General features: G+C 39.6%; 1 protein-coding gene across 1 annotated transcript in view; it reads left to right on the forward strand.

The window, feature by feature from the left end:
- Positions 1-26,906, forward strand: part of IL1RAPL1 (interleukin 1 receptor accessory protein like 1) — a 2,437,811-nt gene that overhangs the window by 1,188,417 nt on the left and 1,222,488 nt on the right. The window contains exon 3 of the mRNA XM_069761543.1: positions 6,301-6,580. Coding sequence (XP_069617644.1) covers positions 6,301-6,580 — 280 coding nt within the window. The remainder of the gene's footprint in view (positions 1-6,300; positions 6,581-26,906) is intronic.

A 26,906-nucleotide genomic window follows, 5' to 3' on the forward strand; every position in this document is an offset into this window, starting at 1 on the left:
TGCTTTGCACACACTGAGCATGCCCAGGGCAAGATCTCTCAATGGAGATCTAGGGTCACATGCTCAGGTAATGCTGCAAATCCATTGGTCCTTCTTTGAAGGGTCCTGAACGTGCTGCAGCTATATAAGCTTTGCATGACCGCGAGGCCATGTGCTAGTATACAATTGTTATCGTGTGTGTGTTGATGAGTGCAAGTAGTTCCTTAAAAAACCCATCCCTTGTGTATGACTGTTCGCGTAAGGTGTATGGCTGCAATCCAGCGCCCGGCTGAACTCACAGCTTTAACACACGAAGCAGCGTCTATCTGCTGTGACCGCCAGTGCAGCGCCATGCGCTATTAGAGCGCTTACCTTTCCCAAGTCGGGGTGGTTAGTGGCGTCCACTAGTGTGGCACAGCATGCACTTCTGTGCATAATAGTTACCTCTGATACCCCAATTGTGGTGTCGATCGCAAGAGGTCTACACTAACTCTAGTCCTGGGATAGAGTTCTGTGGTTCCTTGCTTGCGCTCTCTGTGCGGTACTGCGACCCTGTGACTTAACAGGGATCGCTTCCATCACACAGGGTGAAGTTAACCCGTGTGTGTAATCACATTGTACCGCCATATAGTGCCGCCATTAACTTAGCAGCAGGTTCTTCCTGCACGGTGGATCCCGGGTGGCGAACGCACCAATCTTACTTAATAAATATATTCGGTACGTTCTGCCAACCCTAACAACATGCTTGACTATAAAACTTCCATGCATTTTATGAGTGGATAGATTGCATGGCTATGTGGAACTATTATGCCAACTAGAATAAGCTTGTAGCCTACAATGTACATGATGGGCAATACACCATTAGTTTCTTGGCAATCACTGAAGACCAAGTTTTTGTGATTGTACTGAGATTTGTACAACCAGTTTGAAAATTTAAAAAGTAAAGGGAAGTTGAGAGATAAAGTCCTTATTGTCTCCAAAAAGAGATGGCTTATTTCACAGGATATGAATTGAAGAGGACCCAACAGTTAAGAAAGAGAAAAATGAAAAATTTCAATAGATATAATTAGGCTTTCCCTAAACATAAATAGCAATTAAGATGATTTCCCAATGTATTACATGGATTCAGGTTTTACTTTCACTTTAATAGGATGAACACAAAATCTGATGAAATTATCTTTTCTGGGGCATAGAAACTGGCAAAGTAAAACTTTGTGCTCCAATCTGGCAGAATTTACATGTTTTGCCACTTTGTCAACTCACTTTTCCATACAAGGGAATATTAATAAGAGAATTGATTCAACAGTTTTTTTTAAAGAAAATAACAGTAAAGCAGCAAAATGCAGATTATGCAAAAATTAACTCACCTCCAAATAGGAACCTAAACATTATGTCAATAAAAAAAATGTCCCTGTGTACAACAAACAAAAGAAGGAATCATCTGCCTATAAAAGGTTAGTCCAAAACTTTCACTTCAGGCTGTACATATGCAAAAAGAAACATTACATTAAGGAAACGCTACAACCATCTAACAGTTCATGTCTATAGCCTTCATCTCCTTCTACTGCTCTATAACACACAGGAATCCATCTTAAGTCTGAAAATCTGCAACAGGATTACAGTTGATTTTTCTAGCCTTCTTCTCCTTCTACTGCTCTATAACACACAGGAATCCATCTTAATTTTGAAAATCTGCAATATGATTACAATTGATGTTTATAGCTAGCCTTTTTCTCCTTCTACTGCTCTATAACACACAGGAATCCATTTTAAATCTGAAAATCAGCAATATGATTACAGTTGATGTTTATAGCTTTCTCCTTCTATTGCTCTATAACACACAGGAATCCATCTTAAATCTGAAAATCAGCAATAATGATTACAGTTGATGTTTATCGCTAGCCTTTTTCTCCTTCTACTGCTCTATAACACACAGGAATCTATCTCATATCTCTTTTTAACTAACTTCATTCAGTATAAAAAATAATTACAGCTACCATGTGTGTCGAGATAGCAGAATCTCCCATGTTTATATGCTGCATATTCTCTGTTTCCTCCATCTTGTTGTATCGCCAATGTAAGAAGCAGCACAACTGTCAAACAGTGAGACAGTGGAGGTCTACTCTTCAGTCAGCTCTAGTGTCTCCCTCTTAAAGGGCCTCAGCTAATAGTATCACTAGATTTGACAATTTTTTTAGTTATCTAATAATATATTGTATATTGGAGTAACAGTTTATATTTTGATATACTTTTAAAAATTTATGTTTTTAAGGACGTCCTTTTTAAAGGATATCACAGCAGACTTCACCTGAAGTGTTGAATAAAATTACTGATAATTGTAATTCCCTTCGTCCACAGAAGCTACATTTATTTTTTTTCTGTTACATGACTGAGTTATGCATCCTTCACCTCTCTGCTCAATAGCAGTACTACAGTTCTGTGATAATGCATTCTGCAATTATTGTATAACTATACTCCCTTTTGCGTAAACATTTGCAGGTTTATATTGGCTGGATAAGCAATATATGTATTAAAAAACAAAAAAGTCACGTGGACGTTTTTCCTTTATCAGTTTTTTAACAAATTGAAGAGTAATGCAAAGCACAGAAATGTGATGTTGAAATTGTAAAGAAATACAAGAGCATCATCAAGAAGCAATATTATATTCATGCCTGCAATCATAGCGGCTCTTAAAGATGCAATACAGACTGGATGATATTGGCTGGTTGATGTGTGTGCATATTACAAACATGCGGAATGTAGGCGCAATAAATATTGAAAACAGTAGCAGGTAATGGACCGGGCGCACAGTTATGTAATCTACTAATACATTTGGATGAGACTGTGAGATCGATACAGTTGCTGACATCAAGTCAAGGTCAAGGAAATGGGTTATGCTTTATCAAAGCTCTCGCTATAGAGAGAAAGTGGAAATAGTTTCAGAGATCTACTATCATATCATGAAAATGTATGAGTAGCAAAAGTGACAAGGGTCTATGAGTTGTTTGAAAAAATGACTGGAGAAAAAATTGGATGAAAATGAGAAACGTTAGGAATCACTTGCTGAACGGCTGCACCATTGTAAAATGCTATTTTTTAATGCCGTATGACTGAACTGATCAATTGGCTTTTAGTGTGACTGTTTATGTCAGTAGGAGAGCTACAGGAATTGTGGAGCTTCTAAAGATTTTCCCAATTTCTTTGATTTAAGGGGTTGGACAAAATTGTATGATAGGTCCAAAAATTATGCAAAAAAAAATAAAAATAAGTATAATTACAACCCAAACCAGTGTCACTCCTCTTCTCTGAGTCCTGTGTCCCCAGCAAGACTCATGTAATAAATAATGTCCCTATAGTGCGCCAAATTATTAATGGCCAATTTCATCAGCCGCAGAACCTTTTGTCTTGCTGTAGCTGTCATGTGTGCTATAGTCATGATGTCACCATCGCAAAGGCGAGAAAGTCATCTTTGGACCCACGGATGGAGCGGATGTAGTTACACTCATCATCCAAAAGCCTTTGAACCAATAAAAATTAATGTCAGTTAACTCCTTACATCTAGTTTTCCCAGCTTTGAATGTGTTTGATTTTTTGTTTACACAGTTTACATTGCTTTATGCACAGCATGCCCTCATTTTGACAACGTGGTTACCAAGGATTAGAAGCAGCATTGTTTATCCATGGGCTGGAACAGAAAAGGGGAAAGGCTTAACTAAAGAAATGAGCAAGCACTCACAGCACTGATGGCATGCCAATTCAGGAAACTCTCTAACTGTGCTAAACTTAAAGAGGTTTTTCAATCGCCATGATTCTATCCCAAGAAGTAGTAGGTCTAATAATATTAATGTTAGCAAATACGTCCAATTAGAAATTTAGTATAGTTCTTCTGATTCGCTTTGTCACTTACCCATATGTAGAGCATTGCAATAACTTAGGTATCCATGGTTAAGACCACTCATATAGTTACAGTTAGTCAGCCATTAGTTGTGGTAACCATGGATATCAAAGCTACTCCAATATCCTGCACATCTAGTAAGCGACATAGCTAACCAAGGGAGCTATCCTACATTTCCAATAGGTGCCATTTTATAATAATAATATTAATACACCTACTACATATTGGGATAGGATCTTGGAGATGGGAATACCCCTTTAAAGCAGAAGAGAAGCTGTTTAGACAAGACCAGTGCTGATATCTGGAAGAGATCTGGACACCTTTGTTTTTTACTGTATATAATATATGTAAGATCTTTATTTTTCTATTAATGCTGTACAACCTACTTCAAGGGAATCTGTCACCCCCTAGGACGTATATGACATATTAATATGGGCATACAGGTAATAGAAATGTTACACTTGTCCTTCCTAAATGCCTTAAATTAGCAGTCTAGTTGCTGAGAAATGTTTTCTTTCCTTATGGTAATGACTTCGTCCAGGCTCAGGAGCATGCGGTGCCTGAAAGAAATCCCTGCCCCTTGTCCTCATTATAATACTACCCCCCTCCCATGCACGTCAGTTATGGCCGCAAAATCTTCCTGTGCCTGTGCCCTGCACTCCCTCAAAAACATATACCTCATCCTCCCTTTTGCGGGCACTGCACTCAGGGATCTTCTGCGTAGGTGACGGTGAGTCACTGTGACCTCTGGTGTGCACCCCTATAATATGCTCTCCCCACTTCCTCTCTGCATAGTCATCGCTAGGAAAAATGTGTACATAGCAATAACTATGCAGAGAGGAAGTGGGGAGAGCACCTTATTGGCCTGCACACCGAAGGTCACTGGAGCGGAAGTCGATGGCGCCTGTGCAGAAGATCCCTGAATACAGTGCCCACAGACGGGAAGTTGAGGTATGTATTTCTGAAGGAGTGCAGGGTGCTGGTGCAGGTTTATGGGGCCATAACTGACATGCATGGAAGGGGGATAGCTTCGTAAAGAAGACAGGGGGCAGGGATTTCTTCCAGCTACTGCACACACCGGAGCCTGGAAGAAATCATTAGCATAAAGACAGAATATAACATTTCTCAACATCAAGACCATTAATATGAGGTATACAGGTAGGACTAGTGTAACATTTCTATTACCTGTATGCATTTATTAATTGGTCATATACAGTCAGGGGGTGACAGATTCCAGTCTGTTTCCCTTTTTATCTTTTTTTCTTACTTTTTTCCTGCTTAATAAAAAACTTTGAAAAAAAATATCTATTTTCCAAAAAACATTTATTTTTTATTTTTCCATCATTACATCTTTATGATGGTTCTTTTTGTGTGATTTTTTTGTGCACATATATTTTGTGCACGTACTTTTGCAGAATCCAAACCGCAGCATCCAGATGTTGCAGCATAGTGGATGAGATTTCAAGAAATCCTATGCCCACTATGTGTCCAGAGATACCCACGGCTCACCCAAGGAGATGGACATGCGGCACGTTTCTCCAAACCGCAGCATATCTATTTCTCTTGCAGAGATGCGTGTCTCCGCAAAATTTCACCCATACAATCTATTGGACTTGGTGAATCTGCACTATTCAATGAACGCATGCAGATTCACATGCGTTCAATATATGGCAGCTCTTTGGACGCAGTGAACATGCGATGCGTCCAAAGCGCTGCCAAGTCTTGATCACCTGCACATACCTTAACTCATGTGACAACCCATCAGGACTTCGCCAAAACAGATGCACCTACTGGATGGTAATACTTTTATGCTGCTGTCAGTGATTGTTAGTGGCTTTGAATGAATTAAATCACAGAAGTAGATCTATTATAATTAGGTGCCAGTAGTATAATACAGCCATAGCCTGCCCTGTGTGTACTGGGATCAGCTCCTAAACCAGCTCTACACATCTTAACCTGCTCCATGACAGTTATTTACGTTATGGAGCATGAAAGGGTTAAACATACGGCATGACTTATAATTTGCATTTGAACTGCTCTTCCATGGATTTCTTCTTCACCTTCATATATTTATAGTTAAAATGAATGTTTTGAAAACGTAATTTGCAACATCTACTTTGCTTCACTTCTACTTCATTTACGCTGAACTCTTATGATGCAAATTATTGTCACTGAAAACTGTAAATGTATAATCACTTTCAGCAATAACCTTCTACACGTCAGTAATGTGTCAGCCAGCATATTGTAGAAATTGGTAAAATACTGACAATATTTGCATAAGATAATGAGACTATAAGGCATAATGAGAAATATAAACTACATTCTTGTAGTTACTTGATTTGTTTTTCAGATGCTCAAGTTTATTGTTATAGATGAGTTAATATATTGTTCGATGAAGATCCTAATGGTTTCTCTTTTTCTTGCAGCAGATGGATGTACAGACTGGTCAGTGGATTACAAGAAATATCAGGTTTTGGTTGGTGAACCTGTTCGGATAAAGTGTGCACTATTTTATGGATACATTAGGGCAAACTACACATTAGCACAGAGTGCTGGACTCAGCTTGATGTGGTATAAAAGTACTGGGCCTGGAGATTTTGAAGAACCAATTGCTTTTGATGGAACAAGGATGAGCAAAGAAGAAGATGCCATTTGGTTTCGACCAACTGTATCAGAAGACAGTGGTCTTTATGCATGCGTCATAAGGTAAGCACTGGTATGCATGTCACCACTAGGAGAATGAGTTACTTGCATATTGGAGCTACAAAGTAATTATTATTTGTCTATTTGTAGAGCACCAGTGATTCTATGGTGCTGTTCATGAGAGGGGTTTACATATAAAATATATAGACAGTGTCAAATTTAGTCAAGAAACTAACAATGATAGACAGGTATAGATATCAGAGGGCCCTACCCTTGTGGGCTTACATTCTACAAGATTATAGGGAAGGAAACAGTGGGTTAGGGAGATTGTGGCAGCACCGGTGGTGATAAGGTAGGTTATTGCAGGCTGTAAGCTTTCTTGAAGAGATGCGTTTTCAAGTTCCCCTTGATATCTAAGAAGTATCGTTTCTCCTTGCGCGGATTGACATAGGTGGCACTAGAGTTCAAGTTCTCTTTCTCTCTGAAGAGACGATTTGAATATTTAGCAAGTTCCTCCTGAAAATTCCAAATTCGGTGGATAACCGGACATGTTGGAGCACCGAATTTCAGAGGATGGGAGATACTCGGGATATGTTTTGGTGGAAGTTGGGTGAGGAATTTTTAAATGTGGAAGAGAGAAGGAGGTCTTGGGAGGACTGCAGATTATGTGTAGGAAGATATTAGAGAGGGAGATTAATTTTAAGATATATGGAGGAGACAGATTATGGATGGCTTTATAGGTCAATAGTAGTAGTTGGAACAAGATACATTGGAGAATTGGAAGCCAATGAAGGGATTTGCAAAAAGGAGTGGCGATGAGAGAGTTAGATTAGTTGGGCAGCAAAGTTAAAGATATACTGTTGCAATGCAAGAGTGTGAGCAAGTAGGCCACAAAGGAGCATATTGCAGTAGTAAAGGTGAAAGATGTACGCTGTAACATTTTAGTAAATTGAGGGTTGAGGAAAAGACAGATTCTGGAAATATTTTTAAGTTAGACGTGGCAGGAAATGGCAAGAGCTTGGATGTTCAGTTGGGAGGACAGAGTTGAGGGCTACTCCAAGGCACCAGACTTTAGATACAGGGGAAAGTGTGATTTAATTTATTGTGATTCATAGATCAGGTAGGGGAGTTAGGTGAGATGGTGGACAGATGATGAGTTTTACCCACATTGAGTCTTAGGAAGTGAGAGGATGAAAGTTGAAACTGGTGGAGAAATTTCAGACATAGTATTTTACATACTGTAAATATTGTAATGCCATAATGTTTAATAACATAGTTTGCAAGAAAAACATAAATTCATTTTGTTCAGCCTGTTATATTGCAATGTTGATCCAGTGGAATGCAAATAACCCCATGAGGTAGAAACCAATTTTCTTTATCGTAGTAAGTGTATAAGTACTCTGGCTCTCATTTCATTGTGTTAATTGACACCATAAGAATATGGATGTGTGAAAAGAAGATGGGTAGAAGCAAAATATATCACCACTTACACTTGCATTACTCTGCCTTAGTTCACAAGCCCAATTATGTTTCAAGTTCCAGAAGGTATGGCATTACACTTCATAACACATTTGCATATATGCATAGCAACTCAATTTTATATCTTTTGCCAACATACTAATAAATAGGGAAACTGTCCATGAAATCTAAATTAATCTGAAAAAGTCAAACGACTATCCTTGCTTGACTACACAAGTAGCAGGTGCTAGCTCAGTTTGCAGCCAACAATGAAATGCCATCAATTAGATATAAGTAATAAAAGCATGATTGTCTGGTGTCCAACTATTGGACCCCCCAAACACATACATTTGGGCCTCAAATTCTCTTGTGCGAACGTTGTGCTGGTGCTCACTCTCAGCTGTCACTTCAATAACCCCCTGACCCTCGGAGCTTTATCCAGTTTTGCGTTTTCGTTTTTCGCTCCCCTCCTTCCATCAATATGGCCATGTGAGGACTTATTTTTTGCAGGACGAGTTGTACTTTTGAACGACACCATTGGTTTTATCATGTCATGTACTAGAAAATGGGAAACAAATTTCAAGTGTGGCGAAATTGCAAAAAAGTGCAATCTCATACTTGATTTTTGTTTGACTTTTTTGTTAGGTTCACTAAATGCTAAAACTGACCTGCCATTATGATTTTCCAGGTCATTAGGAGTTTTTGTACACCAAGCATATCTAGGTTCTTTTTTATTTAAGTGGTGAAAAAAATTCCAAACTTTGCTAAAAAAAATTGAGCAATTTTCCGATACCCGTCACGTCTCTATTTTTCGTGATCTAGGGTTGGGTGAGGGCTTATTTTTTGTGTACCGAACTGTTGTTTTTAATGATACCATTTTGCTGCAGATAAGTTCTTTTGATCGCCCATTATTGCATTTAAATGTAATGTCATGGCGACCAAAAAAATGTAATTCTACACCATTTAGCAATCAGATTAATCCTTTTAATAGATTTGGCAATTCAATTTTGAATGGGGTGAAAGGGGGGTGATTTGTACTTTTATATTTTTTTATTTTTCCCATATTTTTTAAAACTTTTTTTAACTTTTTGCATGCTTCAATAGCCTCCATGGGAGGCTAGAACCTGCCACAACTTGATCGGCTCTGCTACATAGAGGTGATGCTTAGATCGCCTCTATGTAGTATAATTATAGCCTTGCTATGAGTGCTGACCACAGGGTGGTGCTCATAGCAATCGACATCAACAACCATAGAGGTCTCAAGGAGACCCCTAGTTGTCATGCTAATGCACCGATCACGTGATGGGGTCAGTGGTGTGAGCCCTTCCAGCCAGATGGCCGGAACGCTTGTAAAATGCCACTGTCAGAGTTTGACAGTGGCATTTAACTAGTTAATAGGCGCTACTGGAAGCCTGTGCTAGCATTTCTGCTGTGGTGTTGCTATCAATGTGTCAAGAGTGGGAGAAGAGGGTTGCATTGACAATCCAAAACAATCGGCAGCACTTTGAACATATTTTATAAGTGGTCATAAACTTGTAAATAATTCATGAAGTATAAAGTTACATTAGAACCAAGCACACCATTGTTTTTCTTGTGAAATTTTCAAAATGAAAAAAAATAAAGTTAGATCCAAAATGGCCAACTTCAAAATGGCCACCATGGTCACCACCCATCTTGAAAAGTTTTCCCCCTCCCATACACTAATGTGCCACAAACAGGAAGTTAATATCACCAACCATTCCCATTTTATTTAGGTGTATCCATATAAATGGCCCACCCTATATTTAGTTGGTAAAAAAAGAAAATAAATAAAATTGGGATGTATAATCTATACTAAGTTGAGGCTCAATTACATTATAAATTGATTATTTTAAAACACGTGCTAGGCACAACAGTAGGTGTTATTCACTAGTAATAAAAAATATGACCAAATAGTGTGAAATAAGTGAGAAACATCTGCTGTATGAGGAAGAATGGCAGACCATTCAGAAGTAATCAAAAACCAAAAAGAAAAAACTCAAACAAAACGTCAGAATAAAAGTACAAAATTATAAATAGGTTAAAATACCTTTATTACAAAATAAGCACAAGAAGTGCCTGCACAAATAATGACGCATAACTATTATAGTAAAAGAATTATCACACATGTATTAAATAAAAGACCACCACACCAGGTAATAAAGAGAAAATAATGATTAAATATTGTAAAAAGGTTATACACCAATGGAAACAACAATTTATTTTAAGTAAAATGTGATCCACAGAAATAGTCCGCCACATACAGCAGCTCGGACTTTTATGTCATAATATCAGTAGTGGCTAAAAGACTACAAAGTGAGAAAAAAAATCAAGTGATGTTCATATTCATAAACAACCATTGTGAATAGTATAAAACTAAAGAATAAAAACTTGAACACAATATTTATTATTATTATTATTATTTATTTATATAGCACCAATAATTCCATGGTGCTGTACACTATAGGAAGTGCCTGTGCCGAGTGCAATGTGCAATATACTAAAATAAAGAAAAAAATGATGAAAAAAATAATAAATAAATCAATAATCTTGTGAATGGATGAAAGAGGAAATTAGTGATAATGGACTGCTGTAAGGAGAAAGAAATATATTGCAATGTGATGTGATGCAATGTGATCGCTGTGATGTAAATAAATGGACTGATAATTATAGTATGGGAATTCAATGGACCCAGGACTGCTGCAAACAGAGAGAATTGTAGTGCAATGATCGCTGTAATGCAAATGGATGAACAGATAATTGTATAGGCAGAGTTCTCTGGACAATAGGGTAAATTTCCTGGATAGCGGTGGTCTCAACTGCAGAGCACAGACCAACGCGCGTTTCAGAATTTCTCCTTATAGTACTGCATACCACTATTAATAAATGTATTTTAACCTATTTATCTTATTATCCTTTTATTCTGACATTTTGTTTGGGTTTTTTCTTTTTGGTTTATAAATTGATTATTGCAAAGAGTAAAAGATTTTTTTTTGTATTTTTCTGTAAAACGATGTATATTCCCTTTATCTAATACTATGTCTTCCGAAGATATGAATATATAGCATGTTATTGTGATGGAGCTGCGTTCTGCCTGTGACATCTCATTATGATATTTGAGTTTTAGTATAGGAGTTAACCTAAAGGTTTATCATAATACTAATGTTATGCTTTTGCAGAGGGCTGATTAGTTCAGCTTTAATCTGTACACAGCTGGGACCTGGTGATAAGAACCAAAGTATTGATCATTTTTATAATCTATCCGTAATAGAGTCATTCAGTAGGCATAAGATAATGACCATGTGCCTCTTGTCGGAGCCATACCTACAGCAACTTTTTTATTAATCTGGGCAGATGTTTACCTTCCTTCTCCAGCCCCTTAACATGGATAAAGCAAAGTCCATTGCCATGACCAGTTTTTTGAGGTTGGGGGTCTTTTACCTCTCAGGCACTTTCCATGAAGCAAAATAACTGCAAATTTTCTTGGCATATCAAAGTATTTCCAAAAGAAGTCACAGTTTTAAAACATTTACAGACCATCAACTGTATTAGTCTGATATGAACGTCCAATGAATGGTTTGTGGAGCGATTCCTTTTTTTGAGAAATAATGTATAGTCTAAGACTCCATTGCCCGAAAGTTAAACTGCTTTTATGAATTTGCCCCAATATCTCTTTGTCACTTGGGTCCAGTTAACAAATGATAAATGACATAATGGCCTTTGATATTCACGGCTACTTCTCAGCTCCACAACAATTAACTCCAGCCCAAGAATCCTGGAGTCAATCACGATCCAGGACTCTCAAAGGCTGCTCCTACAGTCAGCTATTTTCCTAACTGCTTCACATAATCTTTACTGAAGACTCTTCTTTTGCCATAATCATTTTCCCAATTGGTTATTGACTGGAAATACATGATTAATATCTGTTCCACTTACTACACCTGCAAGACCATCAGTTCACAGCATCCTTACACCTTTGAGATCTTTGAGTAGGTTATATTGATGCTAGATGCAGTAACTTGGGGACTGAGATCAACTTTTCTCCACACCATTCTAGAATATGAACACTGAAATGTTTCCCTTATAGCGCATTATTTTATAAGTCAGGATCATATATTGTAAGACAATATTCCATAACATCAACCTGGCTTACAAACGTTAGACACCACCCATGCAAAAAAAAACCCAGTAGAACCTTATAGCTGATGATATCTGCTACCTCAAATATACGCTACAACAAGCGTAAGGGAAGTTCAAACCATTGAATTAATGTAAAAACGTAATATTTAAATATTCCATGCAAATAGAATATTAAAAAAATGAATGATGATGCATAATGCAACTCTTGATGAAGCCGAATTCTAGCTGTGAAACATGCTCTGAGGCTGATATTCACCCCACATATGGAGAAGCATGTCTCAAGTTACAGTGGGGCAAAAAAGTATTTAGTCAGTCAGCAATAGTGCAAGTTCCACCACTTAAAAAGATGAGAGGCGTCTGTAATTTACATCATAGGTAGACCTCAACTATGGGAGACAAACTGAGAAAAAAAAATCCAGAAAATCACATTGTCTGTTTTTTTATAATTTTTTTGCATATTATGGTGGAAAATAAGTATTTGGTCAGAAACAAACAATCAAGATTTCTGGCTCTCACAGACCTGTAACTTCTTCTTTAAGAGTCTCCTCTTTCCTCCACTCATTACCTGTAGTAATGGCACCTGTTTAAACTTGTTATCAGTATAAAAAGACACCTGTGCACACCCTCAAACAGTCTGACTCCAAACTCCACTATGGTGAAGACCAAAGAGCTGTCAAAGGACACCAGAAACAAAATTGTAGCCCTGCACCAGGCTGGGAAGACTGAATCTGCAATAGCCAACCAGCTTGGAGTGAAGAAATCAACAGTGGGAGCAATAATTAGAAAATGGAAGACATACAAGACCACTGATAATCTCCCTCGATCTGGGGCTCCACGCAAAATCCCACCCCGTGGGGTCAGAATGATCACAAGAACGGTGAGCAAAAATCCCAGAACCACGCGGGGGGACCTAGTGAATGAACTGCAGAGAGCTAGGACCAATGTAACAAGGCCTACCATAAGTAACACACTACGCCACCATGGACTCAGATCCTGCAGTGCCAGACGTGTCCCACTGCTTAAGCCAGTACATGTCCGGGCCCGTCTGAAGTTTGCTAGAGAGCATTTGGATGATCCAGAGGAGTTTTGGGAGAATGTCCTATGGTCTGATGAAACCAAACTGGAACTGTTTGGTAGAAACACAACTTGTCGTGTTTGGAGGAAAAAGAATACTGAGTTGCATCCATCAAACACCATACCTACTGTAAAGCATGGTGGTGGAAACATCATGCTTTGGGGCTGTTTCTCTGCAAAGGGGCCAGGACGACTGATCCAGGTACATGAAAGAATGAATGGGGCCATGTATCGTGAGATTTTGAGTGCAAACCTCCTTCCATCAGCAAGGGCATTGAAGATGAAACGTGGCTGGGTCTTTCAACATGACAATGATCCAAAGCACACCGCCAGGGCAACGAAGGAGTGGCTTCGTAAGAAGCATTTCAAGGTCCTGGAGTGGCCTAGCCAGTCTCCAGATCTCAACCCTATAGAAAACCTTTGGAGGGAGTTGAAAGTCCGTGTTGCCAAGCGAAAAGCCAAAAACATCACTGCTCTAGAGGAGATCTGCATGGAGGAATGGGCCAACATACCAACAACAGTGTGTGGCAACCTTGTGAAGACTTACAGAAAACGTTTGACCTCTGTCATTGCCAACAAAGGATATATTACAAAGTATTGAGATGAAATTTTGTTTCTGACCAAATACTTATTTTCCACCATAATATGCAAAAAAAATGTTAAAAAAACAGACAATGTGATTTTCTGGATTTTTTTTCTCAGTTTGTCTCCCATAGTTGAGGTCTACCTATGATGTAAATTACAGACGCCTCTCATCTTTTTAAGTGGTGGAACTTGCACTATTGCTGACTGACTAAATACTTTTTTGCCCCACTGTATATCTAAGAGGCTATTTGACATATAGTGACTTATTATACTATATTCTATATCTAATTAGCAAAATACAGGTACATCCATTTTTATTTCTTAATTTTTAAGTGCATTTTAGAGATTATGGTACCCTAAGATATAAATATGTGGACCATATTTAGGCTGTGTGCACACGTTGCTGTTTTTTCACGTTTTTTTTTGCGTTTTTCCCAATAAAAATGTTATGAAACCGCAAAAAAAAACATACAATAAGCACCCCATCATTTAGAATGAATTCCCCATGTTTTGTGCACATGATGCGTTTTTTTCCGCGAAATAAACGCATTGCGGTAAAAAACGCAGCATGTTCATTAATTTTGCATTTTTTTGCCGATTTCCCACTACAAAATGCATTGGGAAATGTCCGGAAAAAAAAACACATCAAAAAAGCGGCAAAAACGTGGCAAAAACATGGCAAAAACGCATGCAGATTTCTTGCAGAAGATTTCAGGTTTTTCTCAGGAATTTTCAGCAAAAAATCCTGAACGTGTGCACATAGCCTAAATGTTATACCACTGTGTATCCACTCTACTCTCATGCACATTAATATGGAGGTGGTCTCTTATATCTGTCAATTGTATTAAGGGAGGTACCCACTCTTATTTGCTCCTCTCCCTCTCTATTGCATTTTTTTCTTTACACATATACAATGATATATACAGGCGTATGAAAGCTGAAAACAATCAGAGAGAGGCACCATACTGATATCATAACTCGCCTATCCGATTTGCAATGACAGCCGCTCATTTTCTTTGATTGAGCAGCCACTCTAGATAGATAGCTCTGCAGCACAATTTTTAAACATCTTGACAGATGGGACTTGTTACATCTATAGGAATCAGCAGTGATATAAGAGTCTCTGAGTGTAAGAAAACTAGCAATCACATTTCATGTATGACTGTTTGGTATAAAGAGTCAACGGCCCTGAGGTGTACAGTTGCATAGTCTTACAGTACATTGGCACCCTCCTGGCACTTTGGACCTGAATCACTTGTCCCCATTCCCCGCACCCAGTTACACCCTTGCCTCATGTAGCCCAGTGAGTTATTTTCAGTCATATTCCAACTGCGTTATCAAACCTGACACCTAATGAACCTACAGCCGAAGAGTGGTATTCTTAATTAAATCGCTTGCCATGATACTGATTTATGTAGAGTATGCAAAGTAAAGGCAATCCAAGTGTTCCATTATCTCTTATTGACGATACAGTATTTACAATTAACTATGGTATGGATCAAGGCTCATACATCTCCATATTTCCTGTACCGGACAATAAATCATCGCTGGCAGTTTTATTGCCATCCCATTCCTATAAACAAAGAAAGCGATTCAACTTCAAAAACCTCATCTTAGGTCTTTCCAGGAATAGTTTTGACCTTTGGTCATGGTCACAATTCATCCAAAACAGCTGGGGCCTTTTTAAGTAAGCACGGGAGGCCTAAGGTCATTCGTGACTTAAGCTTCCCAGGTGTTTGAATAGTAAATACTCCTTATGGGCCAGTTTAATAACAGCAGGATTTATGGTTCTCTCAGAAAAGGTTGTAAACTGTACTGTAAAGCTTAGGATATAATCTTGCTGAATATGCAGTAAATGAAAGGATGGAATTATATACAAAAATATTTTTCATGTGTCAGCTATAGCTTAAGCCAGCTCAAAAATGATATTTTCTACACAGACTTTTGGCGTAAATGAGAAATGTAAAACTGTACTTCTTAACAACATTAATATTGGATTCAGTAACAGAAATACCACCTTGCTATGTCACAGTTACATTGAATTCACGCATGAAGAAATTACAGTATTTCCATCTCGGACATTAATGGAATATCACAGGATTTTGATAGAGAAAAGTTAAATCACTGGGATCTTCATCTTTCTCAAGAATAGGTCCTCCAAAGGCAGAAAAGCGGGTATGCTGCGCTGCTGGTATGGAATTCACAGGATTTAAATGTTTAGAAATGTATTGTAACATTTATAGCTCTGGCAAAAATTAAGAGACCACCACATCAAAACCCTGTCATGGGCAGTCCAATCGCCAAACCTGAACCCCATTGAAAACCTCTGGAATGTAATCAAGAGGGTGATGGATAGTCACAAGCCATCAAACAAAGAAGAACTGCTTACAATTTTGCACCAGAAGCAGTGTGAAAGACTGGTGGAAAGCATGCCAAGATTCATGAAAGTTGTGATTAAAAATTCATGGTTATTCCACAAAGCATTGATTTCTGAACTCGTCCTGAGTTAACACATTAGTATGGTTGTTTCTAAATGACTATGCAATTGTTTTCTTGGCATTATTTAAGGTCTGACATCACTGGGTTTTTTATTTTGACCATTTTTCTTTGTCAGAAAAAAAATAAAAAATTTATTGCTTGGAAATTCGGAGACACATTGTCAGAAGTTTATAGAATAAAAGAACAATTTACATTTTACTCAATAATATACCATATATACTCAAGTATAAGCCAACCCGAGTATAAGCCAACCCCCTAATTTTGCCACAAAAAACTGGGAAAACTTAATGACTCGAGTATAAGCCTAGGGTGGGAAATTCAGCAGCTACCGGTAAATGTCAAAAGTAAAAATAGATACCAATAAAAGTAAAATTAATTGAGACATCAGTAGGTTAAGTGTTTTTTAACCCCTTTCTGACCTCGGGGATAGTACGTCCGAGGTCAGAAGCCCCGCTTTGATGCAGGCTCCGGCGGTGAGCCCGCATCAAAGCCGGGACATGTCAGCTGTTTTGAACAGCTGACATGTGCCCGTAATAGGCGCGGGCAGAATCGCGATCTGCCCGCACCTATTAACTAGTTAAATGCCGCTGTCAAACGCTGACAGCGGCATTTAACTACCGCATCCGGCCGGGTGGCCGGAAATGACGGTATCGCCAACCCCGTCACATGATCGGAGGTCGGCGATGCTTGTACCTTGTAACCATAGAGGTCCTTGAGACCTCTATGGTTACTGATCGCCGGTAGCTGTGAGCGCCACCCTGTGGTCGGCGCTCACAGCACACCTGATTTTCTGCTACATAGCAGCGAACAGCAGATCGCTGCTATGTAGCAGAGGTGATCAGGTTGTGCCTGCTTCTAGCCTCCCATGGAGGCTATTGAAGTATGGCAAAAGTGAAAAAAAAAGTTAAAATAAATGTGAAAAAAATTAAAAAAAATATAAAAGTTTAAATCACCCCCCTTTCCCCCCAATCAAAATAAATCAATAAAAAAAAAAATCAAATCTACACATATTTGGTATTGCCGCGTTCAGAATCGACCAATCTATCAATTAAAAAAAAGCATTAACCTGATCGCTAAATGGCATAGCGAGAAAAAAATTCGAAACGCCAGAATTATGTTTTCTTGGTCGCCATGACATTGCATTAAAATACAATAACGGGCGACTAAAAGAACGTATCTGCATCAAAATGCTATATTTAAAAATGTCATCTCGGCACGCAAAAAATAAGCCCTCACCCGACCCCAGATCACGAAAAATGGAGATGCCACGAGTATCGGAAAATGGCACAATTTTTTTTTTTTAGCAAAGTTTGGAATTTTTTTCACCACTTAGGTAAAAAATAACCTAGTCATGTTAGGTGTCTATGAACTCGTACTGACCTGGAGAATCATAATGTCAGGTCAGTTTTAGCATTTAGTAAACCTAGCAAAAAAGCCAAACAAAAAACAAGTGTGGGACTGCACTTTTTTTGCAATTTCACCGCACTTGGAATTTTTTTCACGTTTTCTAGTACATGACATGCTAAAACCAATGATGTCTTTCAAAAGTACAACTCGTCCAGCAAAAAATAAGCCCTCACATGGCCAAATTGATGGAAAAATATAAAAGTTATGGCTCTGGGAAGGAGGGGAGTGAAAAACGAACACGGAAAAACAAAAAATCCCAAGGTCATGAAGGGGTTAATATCCATATTGAATCAGGAGCCCCATATAATGCTCCATAAAGTTTATGATGGCCCCATAAGATGCTCCATATTAAAATATGACCCATATAATTCTGCATAAAGGTTAATAATGGCCCCATAAAATGCTCCATAGACACATTTGCCCAATATAATGCTGCACAAATGCTGATTATGGCCCCATAAGATGCTCCATAGAGATATTTGCCCCATATAGTGCTGCACAAACCTTGATTATGGCCCAATAAGATGCTCCATACAGACACTTGCCCCATATACCACAATGCTCCACAAACGTTAATTATGGTCCCATACAGACACTTGCCCCATGTAGTGCAGTAAAAGGTATCAACTACTGAGGACTCTCAAGTCTATTTCTATTCACTTGAATCCTGTAAAATCCTTACCAGGAGGGAAGCGCACCAGCATTTCTCACTTTGGTATTATCTTTGGTTTATGAATAACATTGATATGCCGCTATACAAGGCTAATCAATTGCTGAGGTTTTCAAAGCACCACAAGGTGAGTGCAAAACCAGCAAATAAAACTGCATGCTACTTGGCTAATGCCCTATGTGTGCTTTTTGTGAATTCCCAGTCTAATAAAAGTATTTCATATGTCCTGTAAGGAATAGGTGAACATAAGTGTGTACTTCTCTCCTTATATTTCTGTAGGAGTTCACAAAATTTCAGAACACCTTTATTTCTGACAGGCCTCCATTCTTGAGATACAACTAGTTCTAAATTTCATTAGCACTAATATATATATGTATATATATATATATATATTAGGATCAATTTCAATAGTTGTTTAGTAGTGCCTCACTACTGATATGAGAGAATTGGTTCACAGAACTCCAGCCCATCAGCTAGGTCAGCAATTGTAACCACCGGATGGCTGTTCTGCAAACCTCCTTACCTACCGGCTTCCGTGAATCTTCTTTTTATTAGATGGACTGGGGTGACGTTTTGTGGTTATCATGTCACAATAATGACACGGTGCCTGTTGGGTGTCAAGTTCCCGCCTCTGCACAGGGGGAATCTCAAACCATCTCTGCTGCAGTTTCCCATTCTTCTCCAGCCACAGTGGAGTCTGCTCAGCGGAGACATCGGTCCCAGCGTCTTGCTCAGTCTCACTCTGTGCATAGGGTTACTGCTGCTTTTCCTGGTTCTGCCATTGAAGCCAGTGCTGGGCAGTGGCGAGCAGACGCTTTTGGGACTAAGTCCTGCTTTTTTCTCTTCTGAGCATGCCCAGGGTGAGATCTCCCGTTGGAGATCAAGGGTCACATGCTCAGATGCTGCAGCGGTTCCCATTGGTCCTCCAGGAAGGTTCTGAAGGTGCTAAACTTCTGTGGCAGCTTCCCATTGGTCCTTTATTGGAAGGTCCTATACATGCTGCAGCTATTTAAGCTTCGCCTGACCGCACGGCCATGCGCTAGTGTACAATTGTAATCGTGTGTGTGTTGATGAGTGCAAGTCGTTCCTTAAAAAACCCATCCCTTGTGTATGACTGTTCGCGTAAGGTGTATGGCTGCAATCTAGCACCCGGCTGAACTCACAGCGTTAACACACAAAACAGCACCTACTGCTTTGACCGCCAGTACGGTGCCATGCGCCATTAGAGTGCTTCTTTAACCCAAGTCAGGGTGGATAGTGGCGTCCACCAGTACGGCACAGTTCGCACTCTTGTGCTATTTAATTATTAGTTTTGTTACGTGCGGTACTGTGGGCCTGTGATGCAACAGGGTTCGCTTCCTTCACACAGGGTGAAGTTAACCCGTGTGTGTATCCACACTGTACTGCCATATAGTCCGTCATTACTTGGCAGCAGGTTCCATCTCTGCACGGTGGACCCCGGGCTGCGAAGGCACCTTATTCCATCTTATTATTTGGTGCGTTCCGCTAGCCCTAACAGTGCCAGGCAGTCTAATCAAGCTGACGCGAAGAATGTTGAGAGATGGGAAAATTCACAGACCTCAAATTCAGTAGTCACAGATTACTGACCCGGCCGATGGACCATGGTCAGACATACTCTCAGAAATATTAATGTGCTAAAAAATATATACAACCCCTAGCATCTTCATTACTTAGACCAATATTCTACCAGTCTTTAAATGAGTTGCCCACTACAGAAAAGGTCACAAGGGTGCCGAATAAAGTAAATAAAATATATTCTTGCATCAAAGACTGGTGACACATCCTCACCCTCAGCCCTATGTTATTTGCTTGCTTCATCGCATAAACACTGCAGTCACTGATCGACTGCAGCATTCAAAAATTTATCTGCGCTGAGGAATTAAAGAACTGTGTTTTTTATGCTCAGTCAAACTTATGAAGGCTGCAGCTCTCATGAGATATTTTTTACGTCACAAACCCCATGGGGAACATGGAGCTGAGAGCAAAGCAGTAGTGTGAGAGCAAAAGATAAGTATTTTTATTTTTACTTTACTGGACCCATTGGAAGTGGCTGTCCAGTTGTGAAAAACCCTTTAATATTTGAAGCACAAAGATAAAATACCAACAGTATGTGACTTTAAAGGTTTTTCTCAGCAATTACATTGATAATTTGTCCTTAGAATAAATTGAAGTCTGCATGCTTCCAATTTCGTACAATCACTATTTTCTCTGCTTTAAATTTAGCAGTTCTCTGAATGCTGAGCTCTGTATGACCCCTCCATATCGCTGATCGGCAGCTTTCCGCATACACTGTACATTGACAGAAAGGTGCTTATCAGTGGAAGGAGGGGCTGCAGAAAGCAGGAGGACTATATGGCAAGATAAAACTAGTCTTTTAGCGATAATCTCCTGCTGGTAGAACACTGATTTTATTGAAATAACACACAAACTAGTATGTGACATATTCCTGGAATTAGGGTCTCCCCATGTTTTGCTACTCTCAGATTATATTGAAAAAACCTGGTGACAGATTCATTTTAATGAAACAAAAATACAATTTGGAAATAGCCTTATGAGGTGAGAAACCTGAACCATTGTAACTTACAGAGTAGGGACAATGACGCTAAATGTGGCACATGCAACTGTGATACAGGGGCAAATCATGTAAAAGCAGATGGCTGCATTGTTCATACAACAGAAACAACTTAAACAAGCCAAAACAATGTAAAAAATAACTGAAAGCATTTTTATGACAATGCACAGATGAACAGCAGGTGGCTTTTGTGTATTTCCCTTTAATAGTGCAAGTAGATAGGTTGCAAGGTCCTCAGAGAAGAAAAATACTATAATGGGACCTCCTAAGTCGTAATATCGTCTAAAACAAGAACAAGGAAAGTTGTTAGTCTTTTATAGCTCCCCATGGGCGCCTTTACATATTAATGAATTCTAGGCTATTCACATATAAGAAAAGAAATAAATATCTTCTAAGATAATGTGTTCAATATATGTATCAAGAAATCAATAAGGGTATTGAATCTATTCAAAATCCTAACATGGTCTAAATACTGACATCTCCCCTGCAGTTTGATACTACTACATTGGGTATGCAGTATTTCATTTATATTATCCGTTTGCATGCTTTTCATGCACTGTAGAATTTAAGATCGCTAAAATGTACATATATATATATTTATATATATATATATATGTATATATATATATATATATATACAGTATACTAGATGGTGGCCCGATTCTAACGCATCCGGTATTCTAGAATATGCATGTCCATGTCCACGTAGTATATTGCCCAGCCACGTAGTATATTGGCCAGCCACATAGTATATTGCCCAGTCACGTAGTGTATTGCCCTGCCACGTAGTATATTGCCCAGTGACGTAGTATATTGCCCAGTCACGTAGTATATTGCCAAGTTACATAGTATATTGCCCAGTGACATAGTATCTTGCACAGCGACGTAGTATATTGCCCAGTTACATAGTATATTGCCCAGTGACATAGTATCTTGCACAGCGACGTAGTATACAGCACAGAGCCACGTAGTATACTGCCCAGTGACGTAGTATATTGCCCAGTTACATAGTATATTGCCCAGTGACGTAGTATATTGCCCAGTGACGTAGTATATTGCCCAGCCACATAGTATATTGCCCAGCTACATAGTATATTGCCCAGAGACGTAGTATATTGCCCAGTGACATAGTATACAGCACAGAGCCACGTAGTACATTGCCCAGCCATGTAGTATATTGCCCAGTCACGTAGTATATTGCCCAGCCATGTAGTATATTGCTGAGTGACGTAGTATATTGCCCAGTGATGTAGTATATTGCCCAGCCACGTAGTATATTGTCCAGTCACATAGTATATTGCCCAGCCACATAGTATATTGCACAGCGACGTAGTATACAACACAGAGCCACGTAGTATACTGCCCAGTGACGTAGTATATTGCCCAGTTACATAGTATATTGCCCAGTGACGTAGTATATTGCCCAGTGACGTAGTATATTGCCCAGCCACATAGTATATTGCCCAGCTACATAGTATATTGCCCAGAGATGTAGTATATTGCCCAGTGACATAGTATACAGCACAGAGCCACGTAGTATATTGCCCAGCCATGTAGTATATTGCCCAGTCACGTAGTATATTGCCCAGCCATGTAGTATATTGCTGAGTGACGTAGTATATTGCCCAGTGATGTAGTATATTGCCCAGCCACGTAGTATATTGTCCAGTCACATAGTATATTGCCCAGCCACATAGTATATTGCACAGCGACATAGTATACAGCACAAAGCCACGTAGTATATTGCACAGCCACGTAGTATATTGCCCAGCCACATAGTATATTGCCCAGTGATGTAGTATATTGCCCAGCCACGTAGTATATTGCACAGCGACATAGTATACAGCACAGAGCCACGTAGTATATTGCCCAGCCACGTAGTATATTGCCCAGCCACATAGTATATTGCCCAGTGACGTAGTATATTGCCCAGCGACGCAGTATATTGCCCAGCCACATAGTATATTGCCCAGCTACATAGTATATTGCCCAGTGACGTAGTATATTGCACAGCAACATAGTATACAGCACAGAGCCATGTAGTATATTGCCCAGCCACGTAGTATATTGCCCAGTGACGTAGTATATTGCACAGCCACGTAGTATATTGCCAAGCCACGTAGTATATTGCCCAGTGATGTAGTATATTGCCCAGTAATGTAGTATACAGCACAGAGCCACATAGTATATTGCCCAGCTACTTAGTATATTGCCCAGTCACATAGTATATTGCCCAGTGACGTAGTATATTGCCCAGCCACGTAGTATATTGCACAGCGACATAGTATACAGCACAGAGCCACGTAGTATATTGCCCAGCCACGTAGTATATTGCCCAGCCACATAGTATATTACCCATTGACGTAGTATATTGCCCAGTCACATAGTGTATTGTCCAGCCACGTAGTATATTGCACAGCGACGTAGTATATTGCCCAGCTACGTAGTATATTGCCCAGCCACGTAGTATATTGCCCAGTTACATATTATATTGCCCAGTGACGTAGTATATTGACCAGTGACGTAGTATATTGCCCAGCCACATAGTATATTGCCCAGCTACATAGTATATTGCCCAGAGACGTAGTATATTGCCCAGTGACATAGTATACAGCACAGTGCCACGTAGTATATTGCCCAGCCATGTAGTATATTGCCCAGTCACGTAGTATATTGCCCAGCCATGTAGTATATTGCCCAGTCACGTAGTATATTGCCCAGCCATGTAGTATATTGCTGAGTGACGTAGTATATTGCCCAGTGATGTAGTATATTGCCCAGCCACGTAGTATATTGTCCAGTCACATAGTATATTGCCCAGCCACGTAGTATATGGCACAGCGACATAGTATACAGCACAGAGCCACGTAGTATATTGCACAGCCACATAGTATATTGCCCAGCCACATAGTATATTGCCCAGTGACGTAGTATATTGCCCAGCCACGTAGTATATTGCACAGCGACATAGTATACAGCACAGAGCCACGTAGTGTATTGCCCAGCCACGTAGTATATTGCCCAGCCACATAGTATATTGCCCAGTGACGTAGTATATTGCCCAGCGACGCAGTATATTGCCCAGCCACATAGTATATTGCCCAGCTACAAAGTATATTGCCCAGTGACGTAGTATATTGCACAGCAACATAGTATACAGCACAGAGCCATGTAGTATATTGCCCAGCCACGTAGTATATTGCCCAGTGACGTAGTATATTGCACAGCCACGTAGTATATTGCTGAGCCACGTAGTATATTGCCCAGTGATGTAGTATATTGCCCAGTAACGTAGTATACAGCACAGAGCCACATAGTATGTTGCCCAGCTACTTAGTATATTGCCCAGTCACATAGTATATTGCCCAGTGACGTAGTATACAGCACAGAGCCACGTAGTATATTGCCCAGCCACGTAGTATATTGCCCAGTCACGTACTATATTGCTCAGTCACATAGTATATTGCCCAGCCACGTAGTATATTGCCCAGTCACATAGTATATTGCCCAGTCACATAGTATATTGTCCAGCCACGTAGTATATTGCACAGCGACGTAGTATATTGCCCAGCTACGTAGTATATTGCCCAGTCACGTATGTCACAGGTTAAAAAATAAAAAATAAACATACTCACCTTCCGATCCGAGGGCCTCTTGTAGTTCTAACATACTCACCTTTGGATCCGAGGGCCCCTTGTAGCGCGCGGCTGCCGCCATCTTCCGTTCCCAGGATGCATTGCAAAATGAATGAATGAAAAAATTGGAACAGCATCAAATACTACCTTACAAAACATGCAAAGCTCTCCCAACCAGCAATCCAATGGTCACCAATGGTAGATTCAAAAAAAGGAAAGCAGCACAAAAAGGATTGAAAAAAATAAGTGGACTTTAATGCCTGAATGGTGTGGCAACGTTCCGGATGTAGTATCGTTTCTGAAGCCTATATTTATAAATAAATTTATATTTATAAATAAATAATAATATATATATATATATATATATATATATATACATATATATATTTATTTATATACAGTCACAACTGAAAGCGTTGGCACCCCTGAAATTGTTCCAGAAAATGAAGTACTCTGTTTCTCCCAGAAAATTAATGCAATTACATGTGCTTTGTTTATTTCCTTTTTGTGTATTGGAACAACACAAATAAAAAAATAAATGAAAGAAAATTGGACAAAATTTTGCACTAAGGCCAGGGTTACACTTGCTTGTATGGCTGCTCGTATTTCTATGCAGCTGAACGCTCCAGTCCGAACTGCCAGCGGCAGTGCTGTGTATTGATGTGAGAGAGTCACGCGAGTTTCTCACATTACAGTTGCAAGTGTGATCTTGGCCTAAACCCCAAATATTGGCTGGGCAAAATTGTTGACACCCTCAACTTAATATTTGGTTGCACATCCTTTGGAATAAATCAATTGTTTCCTTTTTACATGTTTAAGGCTATGTGCGCACATTGATCATTTGCTTGCAGAAATTTCTGCAAGGTTTCTGCATCTCTTGGTAGTTAAAATGCTGCTGAAAAAACGTCACACTCAGCAACTTTACAACGAGAATGACAACGATCTGTGACGTTGCAGCGTCCTGGATAGTGATCTCGTTGTGTTTGACACGCAACAGCGATCTGGATCCCGCTGTGCCATCGCTGGTCAGAGCTAGAAGTCCGGAACTTTATTTGGTCGTCAGGTCGGCGTGATTTGTCATGTTTGACAGCAAAAGCAATGATGCCTGCAATGTTTTACATGGAGCTAACAACCAGCGAGAATGATAAGTACGTCACTGGATCGCTCCTGCATCGTTCTGGAGTTGCTGTGTTTGATGTCTCTACAGCGACCTAAACAGCGACGCTCCACCGATCGGCTCATTGTCTATATCGCTGCAGCATCGCTGAGTGTGACAGTACCTTTAGCTGATAAGTAAAAACAAACACACAAGTACACACATTGTCACCAGGCTATTTAGGAGTGTTAACAGAACAAATGTACATAGGCTGTAAACAGCAGCTTTTAGTTCTTAAGACAAAAAAATAATTGCATGGGCTCCCACTTAATTTTAATAACCAGCAGAGGAAAAGCTGACAGCTGAGGGCTGATGCTAATATTCAGGGAAGGAGCCAATAGCCATAAAGGTTCCCAGGCTATTAATATAAGCTCACAGCTGTTTGCTTAGACTTTACTGGCTAGTTTACAGTGGTACCCCAGAAAAAAATTGACATACGGTCCCCCTATAAAATCTAACCAGCAAAGGCTAGGCAGACAGCTGCGGGCTGATAGTAATAGCCTAAGAAGGGGCCATGGTTATTGGCCCTTACCAGTCTAAAAACATCAGCTCTCAGCCGCACCAGAAAAAGCCCATCTATTAGATGTGCCAAATCTGGCACTTAGCCTAGCTATTCCCACTTGCCCTTTAGCGGTGGCAAGTGGGGTTCATATTTGTGGAGTTGATGTCATCTTTGTATTGTCAGGTGACATCAAGCCCACAGGTTAGTAATGGAGGGGTGTCCATAAGACACCTATTCATTAGTAACCCCATAATGATATTGTATAAAAAACACAGACACCCAGAATAAAGTCCTGTATTTGAAATAATGACAGACTCCTTTAATATTCTTAATTAAACCTTACTCGCCAAATGCCTAATCCACAGAATCAAAATGTCTCCTGCAGCAAAAATAAAATAATAAACCACAATATTCCTCATTTGTCCACTGAGAAGATAATCCATAATGTCCCACGATGATCCTGATCACTACAAGAGCAGTCACACCAGTGATGTGACTGCTGTCAAATACAGCCGGCAAAACACTGACAGGAGGTAATCGCTCCCGCAGTGTATCACTGAGCTGTCATGAGAGTTCACCTGAGTTCATCAGCTCATCAGCTCTGGTGAGCTTCCTTACAGAACCACTGCTGAGTGTGAAATTCATCATGCAA

The sequence above is a fragment of the Ranitomeya imitator genome, chromosome 3, assembly GCF_032444005.1.
Source record: "Ranitomeya imitator isolate aRanImi1 chromosome 3, aRanImi1.pri, whole genome shotgun sequence".
NCBI lineage: Eukaryota > Metazoa > Chordata > Amphibia > Anura > Dendrobatidae > Ranitomeya > Ranitomeya imitator.